The sequence below is a fragment of the Corapipo altera genome, unplaced genomic scaffold, assembly GCF_003945725.1.
Source record: "Corapipo altera isolate COAL_440 unplaced genomic scaffold, ASM394572v1 140, whole genome shotgun sequence".
Classification (NCBI taxonomy): domain Eukaryota; kingdom Metazoa; phylum Chordata; class Aves; order Passeriformes; family Pipridae; genus Corapipo; species Corapipo altera.
Window position 1 is genome coordinate 262,284 of NW_020885077.1, and position 24,550 is coordinate 286,833.

The following is a 24,550-nucleotide window of genomic DNA, read 5'->3' on the forward strand; positions in this document are numbered from 1 at the left end:
GAACGCCCAGGAGCGCTTCTATTGAACAGTTTATTCTGGTTTAAAATAAAAAAACAGAAAGCCTGGCCGGGCGCGGCAGGGACACCCAGGGTTGGCCCCGGCCGCAGCTCCCGGCCCGGTATTTACAGCTGGAACACCTCAGACAGTAAAGAGTTATTGCAACAGGACAGCACTTGCCTCTACGGTCAAAAACCTCAACAGGTGTTCAGAATCATGACTTGTGGATCCCAAAAGGCAGTTGTTAACATGCAAAAAACATTACTAAACAATATTACCTAACTTCTACAGCTGTCAAATACTTGACCTTAATAAGGAAACCAATTACAAAATACTTCCTTGTAGTGCTATACAAAAGTTATAAAATTAAGATTCTATCAACCACTTTTAAATATTCCAATTTTTCAACAGTGCAGTTTTCCACATCTTTATCACCACTGAACATTTTTAAGTAAAAAAAAAAATAATCAGCAAATTAGATCAAAGTGATGTAATCTTTGGATCCCTTTATTCCTGTGGCCTTCATTTTTACACAGACAGACACAAATGACCAGGTTTCTATTTCAGCATATCAAAGTTGTAACTACTCATCCAGAATTGGCCAGAAGTCCATACTCTGTCATTTGTGACCTGGCAGTCTCACAACCAGAGTCTCACTGTCTCCAAGCTACGGTCTATCAAAATGCAAACAACTTCAAACACTAAGAATTCTTTAAATTGCTCATGTCTACAGGTATTACAACAAAGTTAACATTTCAAGAATTGACAAATGGAGACAGACTTTCTTCCCAGGCACTCCAGGAGAATCACCAACTCATGTGCCTGGCCCATTATTAAAAAAAGTTAATATTTCTCACTAAGTAAAATTAATTGCAAATCTTGACATATGAAAATTCCTTTTCTCCTTTTCTGAAAATATCTCCTTAACTTGGTCAAATCCTGTGATATGCCAGAAACTACAAAATCAAATTCTTGCAAGAGCAGTGAAGCGTGTATCCAGTTTCGTGTAATGGAAGAACATTTTCAAAACTTCATTATAGTCCAAATATAAAATCAAACATTTAAGCCTGGAAAGCTGCTAAAGAAAAAAAAAACCAACTACTTCAGTGTTCTTCAGCATATCAACTTCTGCAATAACACAGTATGTTTGCCGACTTAAAAATGTTTATTCTTTAAAAAATTAGTTGCTTTTTATACAGCTATACAAAGTTTGTAATGTTTCTTTGGCAATGGGATATAATGGAATTTTACAACTATATAAAAACTTTCCTTTGCCTAAGAAACAGTATTTACTGTGTGTACATATCTGACTGACAAAGCAAGTTTTCTACTGTCCAGCACCCTAGTTGATACAAGTACAACTACCTCAAAAGGGATATTACAGGATTTCCAAAAAACAACCTTCAGTGGGTCAAAACACTCACAGTATCGACGGCCTTCTGCATACAATTGTCCTTACAACTTGAAGCAATTATCAAATACAGTTTAGTAATAAGAAAAATCCTTTCAGTGATGAAAAAATACTTAAACTCCATCGAAGTACTGCTTATAATTAACTATACATAAGAAATTACTCATCCTTCTGTCTCAAATATATTTAATGCTCACTGTTTTCAAAGATGGCCATTTTTCAAAAGTAACTGCATTACACCCCTTTGAAATTAAATAGTTAAATCCCAGTGCTGGTGACAAGTATACAGCAAATTAACTTCATTCTTTGCAGAGATCAAAACTAATTCTCTGAATCAAGAAGATCTAGACGTTCACCCAGTTTCAGCTTTCTCGTAGACTACGCAGCAACTTTGTTGTCTTTCTGGAGGGAACAAAAGCACAATGTTAAAATTCATTTTGCAAAACAAACCCCACAGATTGATCTGGGCAGCAGCCCTGGGAGCAGATGCGCTGTGGGGGCCACTGCCCACCCCCTGCAGCAGAAAGGAGACCTCCCTGGGTGCTCAGCTGGCACCTGCTCAAACCCCCTCGGGGCTGGCACGCACCAAGGAGCAGCTCCTCCTCACTACATGGCACAAACCCGCAGCCTTTACACCACCTCCCACTCATCTGGGAGGCTGCAAAACTCTTTTATTCAGAAATTCAAACCACTGATCTTCAATCCCTCATTTCCATTCATGTTCAGCTGCCAAAAGTTTCCTTAAATCACAGGACTAATTGTTGCAATCTAATGAAGGAACACCTGAGGGACACAAAAATCTGCTGTGATGAAAACCCCCTTTCCTCTTTTACTCAAAAATATTTAAAACTTCTAGCAGAAAACAAAGATTTTTGTCTGCAAAACTCTTAACTGTTCATGCAGTAAACTACCATAATTTGTTCTGTCCCAGTCAGAATTGTAAAAGCCTACTTCACTGGAACCAGTTTGGTTAATTATCCTTGTTAACGATTCTAACCAGTACACCAGGCTACACAGGCTTTCTGCCAACTCATTCACAAAGAATTCGAGTTTGCTGCACACAGGAAGCAAGTTAAATTACTCCCTCTAAATCTTTACATTTTACAACACTGCTTAGAAAAATGCTTGCAATTCACATTTCTAACACTTGTTTTCAATCTGCAGAATTTATTTTTCTCTTTTTCTCCCTCCCCTCCCCCTAATACTAGCTATCAAGTAACTACATTGGGCATGTGAAGAAAGGCAGCTTTTATTTTTGGTTGCTGTTGATAATAAGATGATGCTATATAATCAGAATTTCAGCATTAATGGACTTTCAATAAAGTAGCTCAGAGTCCCTGCAAAACACTGTTCAAGAAATTCTAGTTCAACATCAAATCTAAAAGCAGGACGTTTTTAACCACTACTTTCCAAGCACGGTGGGTCGGGTCACAATAATATTAAACGCATTTTACCCTATATTCAAAGTCAGCAAACTCCCTGCCTCCACGACCTCCTCTGAATCCGCCGCGGAAGCCTCGGGGGGCAGGGAAGGAGCCTCTTCCTCCTCCTCCTCCTCGTCCCCTCCCACCTCGGAAGCCGATGACGCCCCTGCCCCGGTAGCCGCCGCGGCCGCGGTTGGGGCGCAGGGGGATGCCGAAGGTCTCCGCGTTCAACCTCCTCTCCTCGGCCCAGGTGGGTCGCCGTTCCCTGCCACACAAAAGGGACAGGACTGCTGCCAAACACCCCGGGAGAACACTGCCCGGCTTAGAGAGAGCTGCCAGAGAGCCCCGGAATCGATAAACGACGCATTAACCACGCTGTAAATCTCTCCCTTCTGCAAGAATCCAGGTGCCTGCCGCAGCTCACTGAACTTGTCAAAGGGACGCGTTACAGTGCCATTAACTGGGTATCAACAATGCTGAGAGTTTCCCACATAGGAGAGCACACTCTGTATCCTCCTCATGCAGAGTCGTTTAAAGCAAGAAAACAGTTAATAATTACAGATGTTATAGTATTCTGGCTGTCAGTACAATTCCCCTCTCCCTCCCATAATTCAAAATAGGTCAGCAATCCACAACCTCGTGTCTAATAAGGAGGCAACAGCCAAAGATAAGCTTTAATTTTCCTCCGAAGCTATCTGCCCATTCAAACAACACTATCGGCAGAGACAGTTACATAATCTGCTTAGGAACCATTACCAAAGCAGGGCCATAATTGATTTAACTGAAGTGTTAATTTAGTAGCAAAGCAAACCAAACACCCCCCCCCTTTAGTAAACCTGGAGACTCTAGAGCCTGTGCATTAAGTTCTAAAAGCCTGGCTCTAAAGCAACTTTAAAATATCTTCCTATTAACATATTGCACTTGCCCACAAAGAAATGCTGTGCTTTGTGCTCCTGTTTTCTTTTTGCTCCCTGCATGTGGAAATGAGCTCTAATCGCTTTCGATTCAGAGCTGATTGGAAGGAGTGGCACTGACAGTACTGACAAACATGCATTAAGCAGACTAACAAGCTCCCCCTCGCAGGCCATACCTATTGTCATCACAGGAAATGTTATCAAAGAAGGATTTGGTTTTGTCATAGTAGCAGTTGGGTCCAAGTGGATCTTCCTCATCGGCATTCCCTTCGCTGTTTTGGGTATCAACACCTGAGTCACCTTTGTCTTCTCCATTTACAGGCTTCTCTGGTTTCTCAAGTTTATCTTCTAGAAAAGAAAAAGTAAACAGAAGCCTAAAAAAACCAGCGCTGTTAACTTATTCCCAGACAGAAGCTATACTGAATGCTCAAAATTACAAAAACCTCTCTATAATTTAATGCAGAAATCAAATACTCTGACGCATAAATTAGGATGCTTTTGCTGCTGCTGTCTGGGGGTTTGATGTCCTCTGTATTTTCTGGGGGTTTAGTTAACAAAAACACCTGTGGCAGAAGGGATTTGACAGCCTATTTTCTACCCTCTTCACTACCTCCTTCCCAGACTTAAGAGCCTCACTCAGTCAATCCTCATAAAAGCCATTCCATGGTTTTGTTCATCCCCAGTATCAACAGCAAACCATCAACTCATTCAGAAATGATCCAGAAAAAGAGGCAAGCACCAGAGGACAGATCCTATGGGACTCTGCTGGTGTTCCTACTCTACACTGAAATCTGACCATTGATTCCTACCTTTCATTTCCCAGCTTTTAGCCAACCATTCACCGAATAGGGAACTCCCTGTATTAACCTGTAACAGTTTTGTCCAAAAATAGGAGCAGCAGAGTAACAAACAGGTGGCTGGTCACAAGAGAATGAGGTAATCAAAACAGAAGCCTGCTAAAAAACAAGTGCTGGCAGAATGGCTTCTAACTACTCCTGTGTTCCTTTGGAAAAGGGTAAAAGCAAGAAAATGCTGGATACTTTCAAACAAAAACTCTCCTGTGTATTACAGGAAAGTTCTGATCCCAAACTCATGTTTTTCCCATTGCTTTTGGTCTATAATTGATATTTTAATTTTGGTCTAATAATTGAAAACATAAAACATGGGGTTTCTTTTATTTCAACCTTTCCAGAACTTTAAAGTAACAAATATTATTGGAGCTTCTGCTCAAGTAATCTGCATTTTAAACAGACAGACTTGTTAGAACTTGACATACGATATTTGCTAGTTAAAATTACTTCAAAACTCAAACACTGACCCAAGTATTTAATTAACAGATAATCCCAGTTTACTTATTAATAAGCTTTTTATGACTGCAAACAAGACTTAATAGGATATGCCTTTTAAAAGTTGTTCTCCAAGGCAGAACTAAAACAGCAAGACACAGTTTTTCCATGCTCAAATATAAATCAAAAATTGGTTTACCTTTTAATTTAAGTTTATTATGAAATTCTCTATCAATTTCCTCCTTGTTGAATTGTGCATTTGCACTTTCAAAGTCGAAGTCCTTCTCAAACTTCATTGGACCATCCCTCCTAATACCAAATCTTCCTCGGCCCCCCCTGTGGCCTCCACGGCCCCTCCGTGCTGAAGGTGCACCTGGAACTGAGAAGAGGGAGATTCTCTTTGGTTTTGTCTTGGGCACTGATTTCTCTTTGAGGGTGGTGGAGAGTGGTTGGGGTTTTTTTGTTTTGCTCTCTAACTCCTGGGGTAAAACAGGTTGGGACTTCATGCATCCACTTCCTGCACTTCTGTTGTTAAAAGTCCCATCAGAGCAGCTTGTGATTTGTAAATTCAGTTACAATAATGATGGCAGTGACACAGAAAACATTATAGTACTAAATTACTTTCTAGAAGTCATTAAAAGCTTTTTTTTTAAAGAAGAGTTAAAATGTTAGTGGCTTTTCAGTCAAGTATTTTTGTAGAAAGGTAACAGGCTTTCTTTCATGCTATTGTGTTTATAAATCCATGAATACTGCTTGGTTTACATTTTTATTCAAATTGCTTAATTTAGAGCGACCAGAAGAGATTTTCTTTATGTGCTTGTATTATTTGGACACAATGCAAAGCTGTTACCCACTAGAAACAAAATGTGAAAGAATTTATGTATTTTAGCAGATTTTAAAAAAATAATGAAGTCTGAAAACAACGATAGCTATTTCTCAAAACAAGATTTACCAATTTGTCGTTTGTTTTCATTTCTGAGTTCATTTTCTGATCTTGAAACCTTGTGTGCTTCAGCTAAAGTTGGAAATAAAAAAATTATTTGTTTATCCAATTAGGTATTTTTGACCACGCTTTTGTATATATAGTTCAGATTAAAAAAAAAATAAATCCAAACCTATAAATGTAAACCACAAGTTTACAATCATAAAAGAAAAAAAAATTAATTTAGAATATATGCTTGACTTTAAAAAGGAATATATATCTAATCCAGGTCTCTGCTGGCCAGTCTACCAGTAAGAGACATCAGGAAAATTCCTACATGTTGCCCTTAAAGAGAGCACTTCCTAAGTGTATGGAAGGAAATAAGCTGTACAAAAATCATCCCAAGCTACCTCGTCGGTGCTCTTGGTTCTCCAAGGATTTCTGGCCAGCAGACACCAAAGGTCTGGCTGGGACAGGACTCCTCCTCCCCACTGGTGCTGGGGTGGGCAGGTGGGCTGAAGCTGTTTGTACTGCTTGTTCCATGGTGGGGCTCCTTCTCAAGTGATCCATCTGAGGGCTTGAACGACCTGGGCAAAAATAAAACCAAACAAAACCCAAGGAGTTATTTCTCATGCACAAATGTGAGTTACTGGTCTCAACCAATCTAGACCTTACCACATGGGTCCAAAGAAATAAATCTTTCTGCACCCTCAGATTCACTAATCCAGAATGAAGGATATTTAGCAATACCCCCTCCTCCAGTCTAAAAGAAAAAAATGGGTGGGACAATTAATCCCTACCAACCCACCCAGGATATGCATTTAGCTGTGCAATGAAATTTTCCACGTTGATTGGAGGTAAAAATACACCTTCTGCCTCCCTGGGAAGGCAAGTGGGAAACGGCTGCTCCCAAAGGCTCCAGCACTGAAATCCATGTCCTGTAGGGCACTGCTGGGTTATCCCTGCCAAGCCAGGGAGCAGCCAGGGCTGGCTGGTGCCAGGACTCTGCAGGTGAGGGAGCTCTGGGAGCTGCTCACACATGGCCATTTGCAGCACTGGCTGGGGGCAGAAGCATGTTCAGAATGGAGCCATTTGATCCAGCCAGGCAAGTTTACAACATCAAACAGGCAAATCTACTGAGAAATTAGAATAGCACTCAAGTCCCTGGAAGTAAAAGCTCAACAAAAGACAAAACAAGACCAAATCAAACCTATAAAAAATCCCCAACAAAACAAAACCAAACCCCAAACCCAACCAATAAAAGCAACCACACCACACTTGTAATCTACAAAGAGGAAAAATATTTTTAAAAGCAAACACACACAGAAAAATCCTGTTGGTGCCCCATAAGAAATTTTGTGGCAGAATGTATGTTCATCTGGAGCATATGCCACACATTAAGTCCAAGAATCACACAGCTTTTAACTTCAACTACAGAAAACCAAGCTAGTTTTTCAACAGAGAAATGTCTGTCATACTTTCCTCCCCTTCAATTAATCCAGCAAAGTAGAACCTATTTTTGGCAACCCACTCAACTAGTCCTAGAAGCTTCTAATGGGTATACAAATCTCAGCTGGAACTCAAGAAAAAAAGCTGTTTGCTGTTAAGTGTTTTGACTTTTAACACGACTGCATCATTTAAAACCTGCATCAGGATTATATCTTAGCTCATACTTTTACAGCAATGAAGAGTGGAAGAGCAGGTGTTTTGATTTTGAAGAGCAATGTTAACACATTTGCATGAAAGGCGAGGGGGAAGGTGTTCAATGTTTAGTTAGGTTGGTTTTTTTCTTAGCTACTCAAAAATCATCAGAAGTTTCCTTTTTGCTTCTACTTTCTTTTTCCAAAATTACACAAACTACCCACACAGTTTCTGTTACTATTAAGCTGACCTGAGTCATGTCAGAATCTCTACAGGCAGTCAGGTCTGCTGTTACAAAAACCACAGTTAGGAATAAAGATTTCAAAATTGTAAGATGAAGCACTTCACATTTCAACCAGCACCAAGTATCCCGAGTTTTGTCATGTTATCAACAAAACTAGATATTGAATTTCCACGTGCACCTATTTGCTAACATCATTCCACTGAAATAAGTCCTACTCCTCAGTACAGATGCTTTAAGGACAACAACAAATGTCCTGCTACCTATGCAGCACTCCGAGATGTAGAAAAACACATTTAAAAAGCAAATACAAAGCCTCTCAGTGCTTTCTGGGTTTAATACCAAGTGTTTTTGTGACAGAATTCAGCTGTTTTGTTGGCGTTTCTGGCAACCACCTGAGTCATGGGGGCACCACTGGTCAAAAAAGAGCAAAGTTACTAAAACAGATTTTACCTTGAGACATCTGTGTTTTTAGGGATCTTGCATCTGTTGTAAATGCAGAACCAACTGCAGTGCTTTGGGACATGCTGGCACTGGCTGAAGAGTCTGTTCCAAAAGATGTTAAAGAACCTCCTGCTTTAGAAGAAATAATACAGTTGTAAAATCTGATTTAGGCTTTATTTCATTATTTTTAAATTAGTACTGATTAGTGAAGCCATATTAGACAGTTATTCTAGAATACACATAAGTCTGCCCTTCCCATACACTTCTGTTTTATCTAACATATGTATGTGCAGTAAGCTGGTAAAACTGTAATATCTCGATTGTTTTAATCTAATATAAAAAATAAAAGAGCCCTTCTAACTTCAGTATCACAAGTATTAACAAAACAGTCATGACAGCATCTTACTGATGTTATTGCTATATTTCCACTTAACACCCTCTCAACAAAAATATGACTGCCACATCTCACTAACTGATATCAAGCTATGGCCAATTCTACAATTCTAACATTTTCAGTACCAGGAGTAACACTCTGCTGTAACAGTTACAAGACTGTGAGTTCCTGTGTGAAAAACTAAAATGTCAAATACAAAACTTTCAGGAAGGAACGTTTGTTGGTAAATCTCAGAGAGCACCTAGACTATAGAGGAGCCACCAGCCCATGCAGCTCACAAACACTTCAAGCAGGTATTTCACGCCCAGCTAACACCTCTAACAGCTGGAGGGCTGTGCTGAATCATCCAAACCCTCGGTTAAGGTGTCACAGCACAGCCATGGATGGGGCTTTTGTGAAGGGCCTGCTTCTGTCCCTTGTGAAATATAATGACCACACGATGAATGTAATGAATATATACAAAATAGAACGAATTCCTGAACAGAGGAACCTTTCCCCACTTGTCCCTCTGAGATAGGTGTCTAATTCTCAATCATAATTGCTTTGATTTGAGCTGCATAGCCTATGAAAAACTCTGTACTTTTGAGCTAAACTGCAGGACTGATATGGATTGAAGAGTTTCAATCTGCCTCGGGGTAAGACAGTGCTGAAATCCCAAGCCCTGACCCCGCCCGTGCCCACCCAGAGAAGCCAGGAGCACATACCCACTCCAACAGCCCCGAACTGCTGGCCCACCAGCGGGCTGGGGCTGAACTGGCTGTAGGCCGGCATCCTGCCGAAGGGGCCGTACGAGCCCACCGACTGGAATGAAGAGGTGCTCGAGGATCCTAGAGAGGACTGAACACAAAACACACAGCACACTAGCAAAAAGTCGTGCTTACACAAAAACTGGGAAACAGTTCTGCCAGGCAAGAAATGGACAAACTCTAAAAAGCATTTTCACAAGTATGTACACAGTTTAGAAAGCACTTTTACCCTTCCACCATCACAGACCTGTGAAAACAATGCCATGAAATTTTGCAGGCTTTTCCACAGAACCTCAGACTGGACTCTGTTGTCAAATACACATATAAGATTTGTCAGCAAACTTGGAAAGTGTTTATCTTTTTCCTTGAAGTTTCAAACCCCACCGGAACAATAAAAGACCCAAACACACTTGAGGATGGTGGGGTTATCACCATTACTGGGGTTGGCAGCAATGCAACTTCACAGCTCTCAACTACCACTGACTAAAGGGGTTGCACCAAATTCAGCAAAAGCTCTTAGAGGAAGTACAAAAGCCCTTCCTCATAAGGAAAGACCAAGAATTCTATCCTACAGAATAGTTAAAACATTAGAATTATGAACACTTACATGGAATTATCAAGTTCCATTTGAAGCAAGAGTTTTCCTCTTGCTCTCAGGGATGATTTTAAGATACCCCATAAACACAATAAATAAGCCAACAGATTTCCAAGATGAAAAATAACTATTTCTGCCAGTCCATTTACTATGAAACATCAGGCTGATTAATCCTGAAGGCTTCAAGTTGTAAGCTGCTTTCCCTTCAGCTGCTAAGTATTCCCTTTTCAAAAAACTGCCCCTTTGTATGAAGCCTCCATAAAAACATATAGCTAGATGAAACATTTAAGTCAGTCAGCAAAAGAAGCTGAACACTGGAATCAAGAAAAACAAACAAACAAAAATCACTAGTGATCTGGAGAGGTTTCAGCATCTAATCCATCTGACCTTTACCAAGTCTGATCTTTCCAAGAACTCCCGCATAAGTGTCCTCCTAAGCCAAGTTCCTTTCAAAAAAGGCATCAAGATCCACAAAAAATCAATTGTTTCTGAAAAAACAGCAGCTTTGGTATCCAGCGCACTGTGCTAGATTTCAACCTCCAATTTCACTGTTAAGGACATGATTCCAACGAGGAAAATCTTTCCAGAGTTCTTTACACTGCGTTGTGAACTTCAGAGCACTAAACATTTTTAAACACTCAGCTAGAGAGCACTTAAAGCTACCTGGCCATATCTAAAAAGATGTGACTCACCTGAACAATAGCAGGGTCCTGTGGCAAGGAGCACTGAGGCTTTGGTGGCTCACAGACAGTCAGGTCTTTAATGTCACTGCCACGGAATATGATGTACTCGAAGACCTCATCGCGAGGGGGGATCGGTCTGTCCGTCGGTCTGTCCTCTGTGCCAAAGGAGCGAACTGCAACATTGGGGACAGAGGGAGCAACGACAACAGCCCACAGTCAACAGAAGTTTCAAACATACTGCAGAGACCAACAGCTTTAAATAACCAGAATAAAATTTTGTTGAGAAAAAAACCCTTATTAAATAGGCAGCATGTTCTTTATCGTTATCACCTCCTCAGTAATTTGATCTTAAAAATTTCGGTTAAAAACCAAGTAGAAAGACTAAGACATCACTTATGCTATCACTTACATGTTCATTATTTCAACTGTTTTGTGAGGGTAAGGGGAAGCAGCAAGGCAGTTTTTTTGGCTGGTAAGGCAGTCCTATAAGTCAAGGAATACATGAGTTTACATACTTCATATTCTCTACTTGCAAATCAGGAAAACATATGTTAATACTACCAGAAACTAGAATATTAAAAGTTATCCAAAGTGAAGTATTTCTCAGTAGATTCAAGGGCTAAATTGACATTTAATAAAACAACAGGAATTCTGTGGTATGCATATATAATTTTCACTAAGCAAAATGCATTCTCTTGCTGGTGTAAGGCTCATATGATCTCTGTCAAATGAAGCAAACTCACTGGGGCATAACTATCTTCCTAAGGAGGCCTGCACAGGGTGCAGCATGCCAAGACACTCAATTATTTGTATGTACTTAGCTGAATTCCAGCAGTTTTCCAGTTGCACAGCAATGACGTTTATCAAGCTCCTCCTTTTGCACTACATATAATCACCATGTACATGGTGTAATTGATACCAGCACTTCACTGTCACTGCCTTCCCAAAGACTTTTCCTCACCTCAGTGAGTATCAAGAGAAACAAAAAAAATCAGCTGAAGAGATACATCTTCAAGAGCCAGAGTTTTGTAAGCAAAAACTGAACAATGGATTGAAACCACAGACAAAAAAACCCGAACCCCAAAATCATGACAATCACATTCACAACCTCATCAAATTACAGCAGCTTTAATAATCCCTCATGACTGTTCTTGCTCCAGCCTTTTAGATAGTGTTTGCTTTGTAAGGTACTACAGATAATGCTGAGAAAAATCTGTATTTTGCTTTAATTTACCAGAATTAGATTTCCCTCATTTTCAGATGAATCAACATTTTGGAGACATCATTAGGCACTTATTTGCAGCCATAAAACCATTAGTCAAGAGCTGTATGAAGTGACACTGAGTCATTTCTCAGGCTGCACCAACCATCTTCCATCACTGTTGCTTCTTGTAATGCTGCATAAACAGAGCTTAACAGTCAAGTACTAAAAACCTTTTTGAGAAGTATAATTAAGGGGTAAAAAGATCATGTCCACACTACAATGAAAAATAATAACATTAAGTGGTTACAACTATTTTGTTCATTCTTGTATCATCTACTGAGCTGACTTTAATCAACTTTTCTGTTTCTGTGCATCTGAAAGTCTCCTCTGAATGGTCCTGTAAAATGTGAGTGCTGTAAGAAGGCACATTCTGCTAAGTGAATGTCAATACTTGTTACAGGAGAAATGTCTCTTCTTCCTCTACAGAAAAAGATATCTGAAACTCAATTTGCAGAAATTAACTCAAGGTAATGCTTAATAACATTATCAACTGGTCATGTGCATTACTACAGTTCATTCCATTGTTTTTATTCATCAGGCTTTTCTATTTCCCTGTCCTGACCACGGATCCACCCTCACTCTCCGGCCATCCTATATTCTATTTATTAGATAACTAATAAATTAATTTGGACTTTCATTCCATCATTTGACCTGCTGTCTTGGTAAGTAAAACTGAAGTTGATTTTGTATTGCTTCTCTCTGGTTTGTCTACAAAGGTGCACAAAAATGGCCAGAGTGTGATCAGTAAGTTACCAAAGTGTTTTACTTTCTAGCTAAAGGGAAGGAACTACCCTGGAGCAACACCACAAAAAAGGGGCAGTAAGTTAGAGGATTGCATCTTGCCTTCACATGGAAATAAAAATCTGATGAACTATGGAAGATATATGCTTTGAAAGTGTTTCTCTTAAGTCAGAGCTACACTGCACGGGGTAAGTATTTTAACATTAATACCAATGTCACCTAGAGGAACAGTTTTAACACCTGGCAATCACCTCTCTCCATTCTAAACCAACCAAAAAAAGTGAACAACCTTTCACCTAAATGACAGCTCCAAAGAGATAAAGGGATTTTACTGTATGTCAAAAAGAATTTGTCTTTTCCTCCAACATAAAATTATCATAACGTCAAAAGGAAGTATTTTCAATGCCAAAATTTGGAATTCACCTTTTTGAGATTCAGTTGTCTATACAGGTAGCTCAAGACACTGAGAAGGTCAACAGTGGTTTAGCCATAAAACACATCAAGACTTGCTATTAAGAGTCTGGCTTTTTTTCCTCTACCTTTCCCCTCCCCACGTCAAACTGGGTTTAGGACAACTTTCTGCAAAATACAAACCCAATTTCATCCAGTGAAGATTTGCTCTGCTGGAGAGGGGTGAGCAAACTCCTCTGATTTGCAATTCAGCCTCACCTTCCCACCTCAAGCAACAAAAATAACCAGCCCAGGTCTGATTTCCTTCTAAAGCAGGAACCAGAACTTCATGGGCAGCGATCTAAAGAGGGGCTACTCAATGCTTTTGTGGTGTCTACCCAATCAGGCCCTTCAGAGAGTATTATAACACAAGGAGTTGAAAGCTACTTTTAGTATTTTCCAAAGGCATAGGTGCCTTTACAGTTTCTCCTTTTCCAGCTTGGATTAGGATTTAGCATAATCTGAGCTCACTGAAGTAAAAAGTCTAATACTGAGGTGGCCAGCACAACAGCATTTTAGAAAGAAACAGCTTTCACCATGGTTTTGCCTAATTAGAAATACTAAGTATCAAAAGCACAAGATTTTGGAAGAGCAGCAGGCTTGGAGCTCTCTCTAGCCCTGTCTCTGGGGGAATTCCCTCAGACTCCCTCCTTCCTCCAGAACAAGGGCTCAGTGGTTCATCTACAGCAAAATACTGAAGAGAGAAAATGAAAACAAGCATGTGAAAGGCAACACAATCTTACAACTCGCCCCAGAACTGTGGCAAAACCAGTAATCTCACCTTGGCAATTCCAGCTGTGGTCTTTGGTTTTTTAAAGAGCTAAACTGGCTTAGGGACTTACAAACAAACAGGCAACCAGACCACGTTACAAGCAAACTTATTTTTTTATCAGTGTAAATGCAATTAAGTAGCTAGTTAGAAAGACACTCACCCTGTTAAGCCCAACAGGATTCATGTATGTACTTGCACCCGAGTGGTTCCACCAATTGTGTATTAAAGTGCTGTGAGCAAGTTTTTGTACAGATTTTGACTATGTCACTACTATATTTCAATGTCTGTTACCCCATTACAGTAGTGTAGAATTCAATGGCAACATTGCAACTTGCCCTATCCCTTAGCAGATATGATTACTTGCTGATTCACACAGGGGATTTAAGCAGAATGTTCTTCAAAAGCCAAGCCATTCACTCTACGAGCAAGAGGACCCTGTTCTCATATAATGTGAATTATTTCAGTCTCTGTGCACAGCACTGACACACTCTGCTCCCCTCCCTCCCCGGGCAGCAAACACACACACAGACAGCTGCCCCCACTCCTAAGGAACCCAGGGGAAGCACAACAACTAAAATGAGATCACCACAAGTGAGCAAGGCATTCCTGTTGCCATCTCTCCTCAAAACACCCCAACCCCTCCCCTGGGAACACACTCTGATCCCTGCACACCACAGTACAGGAGTGTAAAAACATGAACAATCAATTCAGCCCCTGTTCCCTCACTCCTGGGGTGCTGGGTTTGCAGGACACAGATGTGAGGGCAGTAGCCAGGAGTGGGCCTTGACCAGAGGAATTTTTCTGCTGGGACACACAATGCACAGGTTTGGTCTGGCACACATGCACTAAAACTCCAGACATTCAGGGAGCATGACATTTAACTGACTAAAAAATCAACTTATAAAAACATGATAAAATTTAACCCTTCCCTTTCCCGCTCCCACCCCCGAACGATAAAAAGCAGCTCAGGTCTTCACAAGAATTTAACTTCCCTCTGTCTACATTTCCTAGTCTTTCACCTGCAACTAATATTGTGTAAAAGTCTAAAAGGAAAGTTTTCCTTTTGATGTGTCATTATACCATGGAAAACACTACCACAGATGGTTGAAAATGCCAGAAATACCAGAAGTTTAACCACTTGTTAATTTACCAAAAGCTATTTCATTAGTGTCTATCAACTATAATTGTTCCAAATGCAACTCTCAACGGTGCAACAGCTGAAAAGTGACAACTGATCCATTATACCAGAGAGACAACATATAATTTTCTGTTTCTTATACTCTCATGCCTAAGGATTCCCTATTGTTGAAAGGAACAAAGCTTTTCCCAATCCAACACGGATATTCTTACACATCTTACCTGTATTAAAAATCACTCTCTCTAAATCAGTGCTTTGAAATAGAAAAATATTACAGTATGAAGGATCACACCTCATTTTTAATGCTACACTTGGGATCAAGCACCACAATCATTCTTAGCTGCCCCAGGCAGGGCAGCACTTTCCAGCAAGAAAACTATCCATGGCTTGCAAACTCTCTTCTTAAACTGGTTGGACTTAATGATATTTTAAAAATTAATAATGCTTTTTAAAAAGAAACAAGTATTAATTAGAACCATGAACTGGAAAGACATTTCAAGTTAATTTAACTCGAGGCTTGACAATAGGAGTTGAGTGGTTTTGGTTCCAGACACTGTCTCTGAAAAGCTGGCAATCCAAAGCAAACACAAGCGCCAATATTATTTAAGAACCTCAAATACTTGCATAGCTTGCTCAATGCCTGGAATCCAGTGTGCCTGGGCGTTTTCCCTGCTGTTTAAATAACCACACACTCCAACATTTGGGGAAAGGATGCATCGATTTCCCTGCTCAGACTCCAGCACAGGACAGAAATGTTATGCTCAATATTTAACAGTTGCTCTCTAACTCCTGAGACACAGGCCACAGGTTTTGCTGAGTGAAAAGATCCCAGCCTAGTAAACAAAATGCTGATGAGGGAACAAGAGCAGACTGCCCTCAGTGAGGAAGGACTACAGCCCCTGCTGGCAACCCAAAGACCTTATTTCTGTCTGAAACCTCAGACAATTTAAGATAAATGAGGGCATTCCACAAGCACAACTTCATGAGATTAATCTCTGACTTTAGCTCGCACAAATCCTCTGCTGGGCAAATCTGCACTTATTCAGGAACAGCTTCTACCTCTACTTTTGCATTTTATGTCACAATTTCAGTGAATTCATTTAGACTATGAATAATGATAAGCTGTCCTGCACTCAGTCCAGGTAACAGTGACATGCCACACAGTCTACACAGCTGAGCAAGTGAAAGCATCGTCTTTTGGGGCTTTTTTTGCCTCCTTCTGGCAGAAAGTTTGACATCTGTGGTAAAGACCCACATTAAACAGTTCTAGTTTGAGTTCTGGACTCAGCACAGGAAGAAGAGGTAACTATTCACAGCTGCACAGGAAGTTCTGCTGCTTTCACACACAGACCTGGCCATGTTAAGCACAATTGCCATCCTACACACACCCTGTCACATCCACTCAATGACCTGAGCCTTCAGAAACTCCAATATTCCAGAGCTGAGCATTCTGCTCATGAGCACAGCAAACTGTTCTACAGTCTAACGTGGTTGTTATCAGCTCCAGATTAATCTCAAGATTTTTAGTTCCATGGGGCCTAGAAATACTGGTTTATTCTCTTCTGAATCATGATGCTATATTACAAAACACACATTCTTCAGCTAACTCAGCCAAGTTTTATTAAAGCAAATGTAATGGTTTGGATTTACATTTGAGATGAGAGCTATGGGAAGAGAGCAGATTAGACTTGTAACTGTAGTTTGATCTGTCATAAATATGTACACTTTGGCAGATATGCCACAACATGACTTAACCACTCTTGAGAAGTCATGCAAAATTGGCTTGGTCAGCACTAAATCAGTCTCATTTTGGACAAGACTATCACAAGGTCCTCGAGGATGGGATTCTTTTTCCAAGTTCTTTTGCACAAACCTTAACAATCACAGCACGCAACTGGAATTCCAGGACGTTTATTTTTAATTACAGTGTTCATCTTTTTCTTATATATACCAATACCAGCTGTCCCCTTAAAGTAGCCAATGCAACTCCAGCAAGGTAATTTAACCTAAAGGCAACTTTAGAAACAAGTAAAAGTCACGTAATAAAAGCTAAGTACCTCATAAACGAAATGCAAGCCTGGGACCAAACCCACTGTAGGGTGTTTCAAAGCCCACGTATCAGAATTTACAAAACAAAGTAATATATTTCTTAAACAATAAGGGGGGGAGGAGGCCTTAAAGTACCACAGCACACAACCGAGAATTCCCAGAAGGGCCAGTGAAAGCGAACACACCACACGGTGTCAAACAGACGCCGTCAAGCCTTTCGTATCAGCCCTGTCCAAAATATTTCATTTATGCCACAGCTGGATAAATTCTCCGCTTTTATATACGCATTTAGATGATTTAGCAAAACTCTGCAGAAGAAAGAAGTATAAAGTAAAACACTACGGAGTTCTGCAGAATCCATTACGAAGAGGTTCTGACTAACAGTTCTGACTCGATGTTTTATGTTGAGAGTGCATTATCACGCTCGAGAAACACCGAAATCCTTCGGATGCCCAGTTTCAAAGGTTCTCTTTTTCTTTTCTTCTCAACTCTCTTCTCAGTAAACACGTCTTTCCAACTTTCTTATACATACATACCTATGCGTATAGATATATTTTCTGGCCGACACATTCTCACACCATTTGGAACTATGCAGCGCCATACAGAAACCTCCCAGACGGAGAGCTCACGCTCAGCCCTCCCTGCCGACAGCCCAGCGCTCGGGATTCCCCTCGGAGCCGGCTGTCCCAGGATGCAGCACAGCCCAGCCGCGCGCGGCCCTGGAACGCTGCAGGTCTGGAATTCTTACGATGCAGAGAAAACCTCTTCGCAGCCTCCCCCTCCTTCTCCCTTTTACGCACTAACTCTGGAGCGCTTCCACCGCCGAGGGCTTCGTCCCTGCGCTCTGTTCGGGACCCTCAGCCCGGCGCTGGCCCGGTCCCGCTCCCGGCTGCTCCGCGGGGCTGGGAGAGCGGGGCCGCCGTTCTTTCCCCAGCCCCTCGCTCCCCTCCACCGCAGCCGCCCCGGCGGGAGGCGGCGGGACGAGGAGGGCTCTGAGCAGCCCCTCAGCCCCGGCCGCCCCCGGTCCCGCCCGCTTCCCTCCCGCCCGCGGCCTTACCCTTGGCCAGCGCCACCGTGGAGTTCTCGGTGTCGATGGTGTACAGGATCCCCTCATAGCGAATCTCGGCCTTGGAGATGAGGCTGATCTTGCTCCCGATGTAGGGCGTCCCCCCGCTCATGGCGCTGCTCCTCGGTCAGGGACACCCCTCCTCCCCCCCCGCCGAGCGCTCCTCCAGCCGGGCACCGGCCGCCCAGCGACCTCGGCGCAGAGGCGCGGCAGGCGCTGTTCCCCCGCGGCCCCGAACGCCGCTCCCCGATAAACGCAGCGCCCAGTGCGGCCCCGGCGGAGCCTCAGCACGGCCCGCGCCCCGCGGCTCCCAACATGGCCGCCGCCTTCGCCTCGCTCGCCCCCCCGCCCGGCCCGCCGGGGGCATGCCGGGACCGCGCACTTCTCGCGAGAGCGCCGGGCGGGGCCGCGACGGGCGGGGCGGCCATTGGGGCCGAGCGGGAGAGGCACGGACGGAGCGGTGGGGCCGGACCGACCGGCACCGAGCAGGCTGGACCGGACCGGACCGACCGGCACCGAGCAGGCTGGACCGGACCGGACCGACCGGCACCGAGCAGGCTGGACCGGACCGGACCGACCGGCACCGACCAGACCGGCACCGGCGGAGCGGGGAGGGGAGCGGCGGGGCCGGGATGAGCGGCACCGACCGGCTCTGCCCGGCACCGACCGGCTCTGCCCGGCACCGACCGGCTCTGCCCGGCACCGACCGGTTCTGCCCCCGGCCGCCCCCGGGTTCCCCCTCCCCGTCCCGTGAGCACCGGGCAGTGCCGGCAGGTTTGGTGATTTGGGGTCCAGGGTGTCCGAGGGCCCCGAGCCGCCTGGAATGGCAAATCCCGGTGATTGTAGAAGCGGTTTGTACAAGTTCAGGACGCAGCCGTGTGGAGAACTGCAGGAGTGTAGGTGGGGATAACACGGGTTTGTGTTCCACAGGGATCCCATTTTACTCTGCTGATGGTGTTGGGAGAGTCAGATCTTGCCGGCCAACAGAAACACAACTGTGGATGAAATCTCGACCAAAGAGTGGAATTCATCCTGAAAAAATACTCTTTTAGTACAGGTAAACACACACACACGCACAAAATCATGATTTTGAGATTGCACTCAATTTCTACATCTTAAATAAAAATCACAAATAAGGCTTCTGCTGGAAGCTTTGCCTGTTAAAACACGGTACAGGCCCCCCTTTGGTATTTACAGCCTGGAAAACAACAAAGACCAACCTCTGGAAGGGGGACTTAGTAGCTTTTGTTGCAGCTACTGGACATTAATATGTTGCAAAGATTCAGCAAGTATTTTGTTCAGAATAGGGCTTTGAAATGCAATAACAAGCCAGATTTTTCCAGAAAGTGCCTGTGTGTTTCTAAATGGGAGCCAGAATAGAGTCCTGGGAACTTTGTGCCCAAGCTGAACTGACGGTAAAGTCATGGAGGATTCGAGTGCCCGGGGAGATTTGCTGTAATCACTTCCAGCATGTCCTGGACTACTTCAAAGACTTTGTAGCGAAGTTCTGCAGTTAATGACTGATAAACCATATCAAGTCCATGGGAGACCACTGCAGACAGTTTGCATTTGTAACTCAGCTCAAGTAAAGCCACTCTTTAGAAAAGTAACAAAGACACCGATATTCTGTTACAAGGAAAGAGGCTGGTGTGGCTGCTTCTGAAGCAGGGCAAAATGACATCTGCTGGAGGAGGTGGAGAGCCTGGAAAGAGTCTGGAGGATCAGCTCTGATTTTCCTGCCTCCTCACAGAGGGAGATGTATCCGCTTCAGATGTGGGTAGGGCAGGTCACAGGGCAGCCCTGGCTCCTAGAGAGAGGGGACAGCAGGAGGAGAAGGGAGGAAGGAAGGGTGGTTCTGACGTGACAGCCCAGAGAAGGGGAAGAGGAATACCTTGAAATAGAACCGTTTGCCCCAAAGAATCACATGGCTTTGCTTCTGGTGAACAACTTCCTAAGTCCTCCCTCATCTGCCTCTCAAAACTGGAGTTGAAGACTCCCATTTACAGAATTAGGGTTCCAAGCTTGTGTGGTTGGAACAGGAAATAGAAATAGACATTTATTTGAGCTCAGGACACAGTAAATGAGCATTTCAGGAGAGAATTCAAGTGGAAAACTGTCAGAGTTTATTTTTCACGGAATCACAGAGTGGGTCAGGTTGGAAGGGACCACATTGAGTCATCTGATCCAGCAGGGTCATCCCAGAGCACACAGCACAGGATTGTGTCCAGATGGTTCTGGAATATCTCCAGTGAGGAGACTCCACACCCTCTCTGGTCTCTGTTCAGGGTTGGGTCACTGCCCAGCAAAGAAGTTCTTCCTCATGTCCAGGTGGAACTTCCTGGGCATCAGTTCCTGCCCGTTCCTCCTGTGCCATTGCTGGGCCCCCTGAGCAGAGCCTGCTCCATCCTCTGCCCCCTCCCTGCACACACTGACAGACATGGATGGGGTCCCCTTCCAGTGTCTCCTCTGGAGGCTGAACAGGCTGGATGCTCTTTTCTGAAACAACTTGCAAGTTTCTGGAAGAGAGAAGTTGGCCAGAATGAATTAAAAAAAAAAAAGTTAGGAATAGAAAACAACTCCCTTGAAAAACTTAAGGGTTAAATTGTAGCCTTTTGATGTCAAATATTCCTGAGCCTCTCCATCAAGTCCTGTCTAGGTGAGTAGAGAAGTATTTACAACTAACTTGAAGAGCTCCAAAATTTCTACAAGTCATATATAAAAATGAAATTCCTTTGCAACTGAGATACATGAAACTGAATTTAAACATATTCTGCCCTCCAAGCAGTTGACCTGGGTTTGGTGAAGGGTCTACAGCAGAAATCTTATGAGGAGGGGCTGAGGGAGCTGGGGGGGCTCAGGCTGGAGAAAAAGAGGCTCAGGGGGGACCTTCTCACTCTCACAACTCCCTGACAGGAGGGGGGAGCCAGGTAGGACTTAGGCTCTGCTCCCAGGGAACAAGAGACAGGACAAGAGGGAATTGGCCTCAAACTGTGCTGGGGGAGGATCAGGTTTGAAAACAGGAAAAATTTCTTCACAGAAAGGGTGGTCAGGTGCTGGAACAGGATGCACAGGGCAGTGGTGGAGTCCTCATCCCTGGAGAGATTTAAAGATGTGTGGATGTGGCACTTGGGAACATGGTTTTGTGGTGACCTTGGCAGTGCTGGGGGAATCTCAGAGGTCTTTTTCAACCTAAACAGTTCTATGCTATTCCTAGGACAGCTGCTTGTTTTCTAGTCATCTTTGTGCTCTCCAATGTTGGGAATTTATCATTTCTAAGTCATACTTAAAATCAGCAGTTAAAGGAATATTTTTATAGTGTAAAGTAAATTTCAATAATAGAGGTAAAGAGTTCTGTAAGTTCACTTTAAGAAGTTATCTCAAAATCTGATTTGAACCTGGTAGGTACCATCTTGATGTTAAATTTAAACTTAAGGTAGTTGAATTGTATATTTGAAGGCACTGAAAGCGTGTATTTTAAAGAAATACAGAACCAGGACAATAGTGCTCCTTTCTAAGCACTTTCACTTCTTTAGAAGACAAGAAGCTGTTTGTCTCTGTGACCTGTTATCACTGTGCAGCTGAACATGGCAGAGGGATCCTATTGTGTACTGAGTTATTGATGACAAACCTGGGCTGGAAACAGGGCACAGGGTTTAGCAGTGTAGAGAGCTGAAGAGCAGCTCAGCAAGTTCTGTGGTGGATTTTCTTTCACAAGCAATTTTAAAACCATGGTTGGAAGTTAACTTCCCTAAAGACTATTCTTTATATTTTATTTTTTATTTTTTTTAACATTCTTTACATATATAACTCCTAAAAATGAAAGAGCAATAAATATGTTCAGAAATGTTTTCTGTGATGAAACACACGTGAATATTTGAAAAGTAATTTTATAGCAGAAGAATGAATAAAAAGTTCACAGAGATTCTGTGCTTTACTAGAACTCTCATTCTCTATGTGAAAGCTCAAGCCCAAAACCACTTTCAGCAGCAAGTTTATAGACATTCTTAGATATGTCCTCACCTCTTGACTTGAAAGCAGTCCAGTGTGAGTCACTGTACATCATGTTTTATTAAACAAAACATTCCTTACTCTGTGTGTTTATATATATATATAAAATGGCTCAATTCAGAAGAGATGAGTGGGAAGAAATACTAATAAATGTTTTATAGATTTTGCCACCCACAAATATCTGTTAACATTTTAATACTTGCCATTTTCTCCTTCCGGTGGGAATGTGACTTTTATCTTCTGAAGTTAAAAAGCAATAAAGTTTCCTCCAGGGTGGTTTTTATAGAAACACCCAGTTTAATGCCACAGAAAAATGGACATTAAAATTTGTTTCATAGTCAGTACTAATTGCAGAATCACATGTCTAACTTTCCATTCTTTTATGAAAACTCTGGAGATGGTGGTATGCAAATGAAGCCCAGGATCAGGGCAACTGAGGGATTAGTGAAATGTTCTCTGATAAAATCAATAAAATGTATGACTCATAACATAGTGGTATTGGATAGACTGATATTTTTCCCGACCCAAATTATTCTTTCTATTTGTGCAATAGCAAATTGAGTCACAGCATCTACTATGTTTTAATTAAATTTCCAGCTAGAAACATTTGTTAAAAATCAAAATTTAATTCAACTGTAGCACTCCACAAAAGCAATACTCATTTGCTAAGCAAATTTTTGATGTATAGAGCTCTTGTGTACATTTAATGCTGCCTTTCATAACCACTGCTGTGCTTTCCCATTCACTTACTGCACCATCTCCTGCTCATACATCCTGACCAAACCTTTGGGCTTTCAGTATTTTACTGGCCACTTTATTGAAGAAATATGCACTGGTTTAGTTTCAAGAGACATTTAAACTTATCCTAATTAAACTGGTGCAACCTGTATTTAATGCATTTTAACAGTGGTTTATTTTGATTCATCACAAACCTGCTCCTAAAGGACAATCAGGAAAAACTATCCTGAATAAAAGTATGACCTTCATTGAGAGGAAAGAGAAGGTAACAGAGCAGTTGAGTGTGGTGACTCCAGAGGGTTGTACAGGGTATGAACAGGTGGAGTTGGGACTGGAGAGGAGCTGAGTGCACTGAGAGCCCTTCACTTGCTCCCACCAGCGCAGGGAGCAATCGAAGGGGGGTTATTCACTGAGACACCTGACTCAGTTTTTTGGGAAATCCTGAAAAATCAGAAAATGAAGAGTGATTCACTGTTTCAGACCACAGAGCAGCAGCTCAAGCACAGCTCAGTTACCGTCCCACCTGCTATTGCAGGGCAGCAGGGACAGAGCTGCAATCCAATCTCTGTCTGCTGCCTGGAGCATAAATCTGTGAGGATTCCCCATCATAGGGGGAGACTTTTTATTTGGAGGGTCCCACCAAAGACACTGCCCTGTCATTAGTTATAAAAATGATGATTTAGGACCACCGTCTTTCTCTTAAATGGTATTTCCGAGTGCGAGAGGAAGTGTCCATGGGAAAAGGGCACACAGGAGCGCAATGGCCAAAGTGTTAGTAACAAAATGAACTACCTTACATCTCCCGTGGGGATGCTGCGGGATCAGCACACCGCAGCAGCTGCTGTGGCGATGCAGAGAGTCTTATTTTTGGTTTACAAGTCGTCGTCTTCCAACAGCGTCCCCGCTAGGAAATCGTATCACCGCAGCCGCTGTGGTGCGGGAGAGCAGCCTGTTCGGACACACCGCCTGCAGCGCACACGGAGCGGTGCAGCCGTGGGGCGGAGGGGCCGGGGCAGCTCCCGCGGCGCAGCTCCCGCCCAGGGGCCGGTGCGGGGCAGCCCAGGCGGGTCCGTCGGTTCCCCCGGGCGGGCCGGGCCGGGGCGGAGGCGAAGGGCACGGGAGGGCACCGGGCTGGGCCCTCCCCGCGGGGTCCCTGTGGATACCGGGGGACAGGGGCTGCTCCACATCCCGCACCCCGCGGCAGAGCCCGGCACGCGGTGCTGCCCGCGGCTTCTCCAGCGGCACCGCAGCGGTCCCGGGGATGGCACACGGCGGACACGGGAGCGGTGTCTGAGGCGGTCCCGGTCAGTCCCTCGGGGGGACACAGATGGACACTTGGGCGGTCCCGGCTGTTCCCGCTCCAACTCTGGCTGTTCCCGGTGTTCCCAGCCCGTCTCTGGCTGTTCTCCGTCCGTCTCTGGCTGTTCCCAGCCCGTCTCTGCGTGTTCCCGGTGTTCCCAGTCCGTCTCTGGGTGTTCCCGGTGTTCCCAGCCGGTCCCTGGCTGTTCCCGGTGTTCCCAGCCCGTCCCTGGCTGTTCCCAGCCGGTCTCTGGCTGTTCCCGGCGTTCCCAGCCGGTCTCTGGCTGTTCCCGGTGTTCCCAGCCGGTCCCTGGCTGTTCCCAGCCG

General features: G+C 43.5%; 1 protein-coding gene and 1 long non-coding RNA gene across 6 annotated transcripts; both read right to left on the minus strand.

The window, feature by feature from the left end:
- Positions 1-16: 16 nt before the first annotated feature.
- On the minus strand, positions 17-18,503 carry LSM14A (LSM14A, mRNA processing body assembly factor). 4 transcript variants are annotated; one of them, XM_027669357.1, is made up of 10 exons: positions 18,170-18,503; positions 10,708-10,871; positions 9,379-9,511; positions 8,290-8,409; positions 6,365-6,541; positions 5,985-6,047; positions 5,232-5,411; positions 3,923-4,094; positions 2,863-3,097; positions 17-1,810 (listed from the first exon to the last, which is right to left on the minus strand). In XM_027669357.1, exons 1-10 carry the CDS (start codon positions 18,288-18,290, stop codon positions 1,787-1,789), a joined length of 1,389 nt encoding a protein of 462 aa, XP_027525158.1. In that variant the 5' UTR covers positions 18,291-18,503; the 3' UTR covers positions 17-1,786. The 4 variants fall into 4 exon arrangements, with proteins under 4 accessions (XP_027525158.1, XP_027525157.1, XP_027525160.1 ...); XM_027669356.1 differs by having other exon boundaries at positions 8,290-8,412; XM_027669359.1 differs by lacking the exon at positions 5,985-6,047.
- A 4,194-nt stretch (positions 18,504-22,697) lies between these two features.
- On the minus strand, positions 22,698-24,022 carry LOC113960035. Of its 2 annotated transcripts, none has more exons than XR_003531967.1 (2): positions 23,717-24,022; positions 22,698-23,365 (listed from the first exon to the last, which is right to left on the minus strand). It is a non-coding gene; the product is annotated as an uncharacterized LOC113960035 (long non-coding RNA). The 2 variants fall into 2 exon arrangements; XR_003531966.1 differs by having other exon boundaries at positions 23,448-24,018.
- Between the last annotated feature and the right edge of the window lie 528 nt (positions 24,023-24,550).